This window comes from Gigantopelta aegis, unplaced genomic scaffold (assembly GCF_016097555.1).
Source record: "Gigantopelta aegis isolate Gae_Host unplaced genomic scaffold, Gae_host_genome ctg8013_pilon_pilon, whole genome shotgun sequence".
Classification (NCBI taxonomy): Eukaryota; Metazoa; Mollusca; class Gastropoda; order Neomphalida; family Peltospiridae; genus Gigantopelta; species Gigantopelta aegis.
In genome coordinates, this window is record NW_024536240.1 from 10,661 (window position 1) to 16,332 (window position 5,672).

The following is a 5,672-nucleotide window of genomic DNA, read 5'->3' on the forward strand; positions in this document are numbered from 1 at the left end:
AAAACAGACTTAAACTTTAACTTAATAGCTTCATATACATGTATGCATAATAGTCACATTGTCTTCTTCATAATTTTAAAATTGTATATTTACCTTTGTGTAGTAAATATATTTTTGTACTGGTGTGCTATTCATTCATTGTACCATTTTAAAAAGATTTTCTAAATAAATAATTACAGTGATAGAAGCATAGACTTCTCCAAACAACTCCAATAATCTTGAAACGTGTATCATTGTGTGTAAAATTTGAAGTATATATTAATTTATTATCTTTCATGTTACAGAAGAAGGTTGACAAGAGGGATCTAGCCGAGAACAACAACTTTTTCTGCGACACGTGCAACCGAGGCTTTAAGATGAAGGACAAGTATGATGAACATGTTGACGGACATCAGCAGGTGAACGTAGATTCATTACTTGGTGGGAAGAAATATTTTATTATCTTACCTTGGGACAAAATTAGATATTCGTGACAACACATACAATCTTTCAGTGGTTTCCCCAAAGCCATATGGGGTAGGGGGCCACTACACCTTAGGTGTGTACGTAAGCACTTTGGCACCATGTAAAGGCCTTAAATCAATTGCCTTAGGTGTGTACGTAAGCACTTTGGCACCATGTAAAGGCCTTAAATCAATTGCCTCTACACTTTTAATTGGCTATATGTGACAATCAACTGTTGGCTGTAACAACTTTTAAAACTTTACAGTACACAGGTATTCACACTTCTAACAGGTGAAACATGTCCTTCATAGCTAATTAGGTGCAGGGCCCTCAGCACCCTTTCTTTTAACAACAGTCAATTACTAATGTTCATAGACAACAAAGCTGGAACTTGCATTTGCGTTAAATTGATAGTGAAAATGTAAACGCCTTTAAAATATCCTGGGGAAATGTCTGTCTTTTATTTAAGTTTTAATGTCTTTGAAGACCACCAACCCCTGCAATTAAGAAAATGTCCACGGCAAAAAACAAATTGCCATTGAAAACAATCCTGAATATAGTCCCAAGACAAAACGTGCCGTGGAGAACTAACAACTCCACGGTAATCTCCATGGCATTGCCGATTGCCTGGACAATTGTAGGGGTTCAGTAAACTCATGCAGTATGAGGAATAATAGCACATATTATGAATATTTAAATATGTGGTTATGGTGTTGGTGTATACATCGCCAGGTGAATCATATGTTCGACAGTACACCAGTACATTTGCTGATTTGGCAATACAGAATTTTGCAGGGAACATTTTGTTTTTATAATCTTGATAGCTATATTTCTAGTCGGTTAAAAATTGATTAGCAACAGTGTTCTCACTGGGTAAAAATCAAAGGCGGATGGCTGTCCGGCACCACACCCTTCAAAAAAAAAAGATGAAAACTTGATTACCATGTATTGTTGTGTGTTGGTCGACTTTGTGGGAAAGACGTGTGGGAAAGACATATTCCTTATTTTGCCTCTCAGTATTTGGTACAAAAAAAGTTGATAAGAAATACAAGTCAACTTTATCTTTTAATTGAACCGGAGATGTTGTCGGTCTGACATTCATGGGCAGTTCCGGTTTTGCTGAACCAACCAATATTTACCATAGTTTGACACCCAATAGACCATGTATTTTTCGTGCTGGGTTGTATTTAAACAATCATTCATTCATTGAACTAATCAAAGTTTTAATATTATTTTCATAAAGATTTCAAGATATATGGAAAACAATAAAGATGTTTGTGAAGTGATCCCCAATGTGGGATAAAAAAAAAATCGGTTAATTTTATTTCCATCTTCATCGAATGAATTGATCACCAGCTGATAAAAAGTTTTGATTTTGTAAAGACGGTGTATATTATTTTAATGATAAACACTACCACTTCCGTTGTTTTTATAATCAGTGATATCCCCTTAAAATGAAAGGTTCATAATATTTTTTAAAGAATTGCTGAATAAACAGAATGACAGAAAGTCAAAAGCATCAGCTACAATCAGTTAAATCTGCAATTGAGGACAAAATATCAGACGACAGTGGAAACAAAAGACAGAATGACCGTTCTGATGAAGTAAAACATTTGGCACCAAATATGTGGTTTTTCAGTCGTAGATTGTCAAATGTATAAAAAAAAAAAAACATTTTATTGCTCAAATAAAATATAACTTTTATTTGGAAATAGCAGAGATAGGTGCTGTAAAATATAGTAGGGTGTGTGAAAATAAAGGAGGGCGGCAGAACGTGGAAGGAGGGTGGCAAAATGTGGAAGTAGGGCGGCAAAATGCAATAGTGGGGAGGGCTGTCCTGCTTAAATGGAGCAGCGAGAACACTTGAGCAACTTGTATCGATCTGTGAAACTTGCATAGTGAATCATGATTTCCCAGTTTAGATACATAACACATATGTTTATAATTGGGACACATTCACATATGTTCTACATCAAGCAGGAAGGAAGGAAATGTTTTATTTAACGACACAATCAACACATTTGTTTATTTACGGTTATATGGCGTCAGACATGGTTACGGACCACACAGATATTGAGAGAGGAAACCCACTATCGCCACTTCATGGGCTGCTCTTTTTGATTAGCAGCAAGGTATCTTTGATATGTACCATCCCGCAGACAGGATAGTAAATACCACAGCCTTTGTTACACCAGTTGTGGAGCACTGGCTGGAACGAGAAATAGCCCAATGGGTCCACCGACAGGGATCGATCCTAGATCGACCGCGCATCAAGCGAACGCTTTACCACTGGGCTACATCCTGCCCCTACATATATAGCTGTTGATGATTAATTGTATATTTATATATGTTTCTTTATTTTAGTGCTCGGTGGCTGGATGTCCATATGTTGCCGCACCCAAACTTGTGCAGCTTCATTTCCAACTGGTAATATTTTCTATTTTCATCATTCATATAGTCTGTTAAAACTACCGTACACAGAGATCAGAAGTCTGATCTATATAATTTGTAAAATCTAAAACCCTCTTGTTCTGTGAGCTAACTTTGTGAAATTTAGACACTGTTCACAAAACCTCATTTGTGAGCTACACCGTAACTTAGTGTAATCTGAAAATTGTTTTAAATGTGTCATTTTATGAACTTACTTTGTGAATGCTTGAAACTGTTCAGAATTGTACCTCTCTATCTCATTTTATGACCTTAAGCGGCCCTCACATATCAGCCAGCGTCCGCGCGATTTTTCTAATAGCAGGAGTCGCCGGGAGATTTAGAGCCCATGGATGAATTGGGCGAATTTCATGTCTGCGACGTGTACCCTCATATATTAGACGGGGCCCGGATCGCAGTGGAGACAGTGCAGGCGCCGGCTGATCAAAGAACAGATCGGTAGGTGTCCTGGCGGAGCCCGGCCGGGCGACTGGCGATTGATGTCGGGCTTCCCCCTGGCGTCCATGCCTCGAGTATATATAGATGCGTTGTATAAAGTTGTACATTATTTCTGAGGACTTCGGTCGGTGTCTACAGGAATGCCACGACCTAAAATCGCGTTTGGAAAATCGCAGATTTGGGAGTCAGGTTTTTGGCCTGTTTTAGGAGTGGCACGGGCGCCGCGACCAATATGTGAGGGCCGCTTTACTTTGTAAATCTAGAAACTTCACAAAACCTTTTTAATTCTGTGAGATAACTTTGTGAAATTTGAAAACTGTTTAGCAAAATTCTCATTCTATGTCAGACTGTGAGCTAACATTGCAAAATCTAGAAAGTGTTTAAAAAGCCTCATTCTGTAAACTAAATTTTGACCTGTTAACATTTGTCAAATCTAGGACTTGGATGGAAATATTTTCATTCTGTTAGCTAACATTAGATCTAAAACTTATTTTATAAAACGCTTTCAAGTAATTAATGTTTAAACATTTGATTGTTCTAGAAATAATTGTGGAATATATTATTGAGTCACTGACAACTTTTGTTTTAAATTTAAGGCATAGATGTCATTTTTAAAGAATATAATACCGTTACTGCTTTAATTTCGGTTCTTTTATTTACTGTTCTATAAAGGTGGGGGTTTTGTGTATTTGTTTTAGCAACATAAGTGTGGATTGGCTAAAAAGGTTTGGTCTTTGGAATCGCAGGAAAATGTCGACAAATGGATTGCAGAGAAGAGGAAGTAAGTGCTTGTTACTATATCAGTCAAAAAGGAGAAAAATCCCCACTTGTTTAACAACACTACAGCATGTTTTCTAAGCTACTGTTATTGTGTTTTAAAGTTATGTAAAGCACTAGTCAAAATGCCTGACTAAATATAACTGTAAAAAGGCCAGGAATCGAACCCTATCCTTAAAAAAAAGGGTGGCCTTGCCTAATTTTGAGGGAGGTTTATTAGTTTTTTTATGTTTATTTTTAAAAATTTAACATGTAGTTGACGAGTACATACAGGTCCATAGTATTTTATCTGGACCCACAGGGGAGTAACTAGACTTTTGAAATGTGTACTCAAGAAAATAGCGAAACCACTAAAAATCGTGCCATTCAGTCACTGGTAATTCCAATCTGTAAAACTTATTTTATTACAAACGCTTGTATTGGTCAAATTCGTACGACGTCATTAGGACTGTCATATCTTCATGAAACCCAAACTTTGAATGACATTGGGGATTCCCCTAAAGTGGAGCGTTAATACGTAACGTTGAGAATTTAGTGCAATTGTTGAAAACAAGTTTACTCAAATAGCTAAATTGCGTATAAACAGAAACCTTTTGTACTCAAATGAGTACATTGCGTACATGTAGTTACCCCCTGACCCATGAGGGTGAATGTAGTATATGTATTTTTATTATTTTTTTAATTAAACTTTTACGCTCACCTACCATACCACATTTTGGGGACACCTTCTAGAAATGCATTTTCTTTCTTTTTTAGACCGTATGTTTGATTCATAACATTTCTAGTATAACTGTACACGAAAACTATATAATATTTCTATCTGTTGATATCACATAAAACTACAGAAAAACAGTTTAACATTTACATTCGTAGATGCTATATGTGTGTTATTTACACATCAGTCTAAGATACTGTTTGTTTAATACAGGAACTTCCCGACGTCTGGTAATATAAAGAAGAAAGAAGCTGAGCAGAAGGACAGAAATGAAAGAGGAGAGGTTCTGGAAACCAAACAGTTTGGGTATGATTAGCAGTCAAGGATTTAGTTTATTTCCAAAACGCCCATCTGACATCATATTTTCTTAATTCAAAATACTTGTACAAACACAATAAACATTTGGGTCATTTTACATATTCTTAGTACCAGTGAAGGAGGCGGGATTTAGCTCAGTCGGTTGAGTGCTTGTCTTGCATGATCGAAGCACCTAGGTGGATCCATTAAACTGATTGGGGGTTTTTTCTCGTTCCATCCAGTGCACCTACTCGTCGCGAAGACGTCGCAGATCAAACAACGATGGTTGAAAGCGTTCCAGGATGAGCGACGGAGAGTGCGTGAAGATTTGGAAAATGGTAGGAGCAATGATCATGAGAAATTGTATAATTCTTTCTATTGTATAATTCTCTCTAATTTTAATGGGTTTTTTTTTTTTACTAAATGGTTCAAAAGTTGTTTAACCTTTGTTGTTTTTTTGAAAATGGAAAGAATGTTTTTAAAGAAATATGTTAGTTTTTAGGGTGTAGGCGATGGAAGCAAATTGGAGAAAATCAGTAATACAAGGGTAATG

The 5,672-nt window shown here is 36.5% G+C and overlaps 1 protein-coding gene across 1 annotated transcript; it reads left to right on the plus strand.

Moving 5' to 3' along the window:
- The first annotated feature begins 275 nt into the window (after positions 1–275).
- Positions 276–5,621, plus strand: LOC121366969 (nuclear fragile X mental retardation-interacting protein 1-like). Its single transcript, XM_041491191.1, has 5 exons — positions 276–398; positions 2,809–2,871; positions 4,029–4,111; positions 5,036–5,128; positions 5,362–5,621. The coding sequence occupies exons 1-5, from the start codon at positions 276–278 to the stop codon at positions 5,423–5,425; spliced, it is 426 nt and encodes a 141-aa protein (XP_041347125.1). The 3' UTR covers positions 5,426–5,621.
- Positions 5,622–5,672: the final 51 nt, after the last annotated feature.

Bases quoted from the DNA above. Each gene is read 5' to 3' on its own strand.
- LOC121366969 (XM_041491191.1), top strand. From the start codon at position 276: ATGTTACAGAAGAAGGTTGACAAGAGGGATCTAGCCGAGAACAACAAC. The intron at 2,872-4,028 runs GTAATATTTTCT...TATTTGTTTTAG, and splicing joins TGCAGCTTCATTTCCAACTG to CAACATAAGTGTGGATTGGC. The intron at 4,112-5,035 runs GTAAGTGCTTGT...TGTTTAATACAG, and splicing joins TGGATTGCAGAGAAGAGGAA to GAACTTCCCGACGTCTGGTA.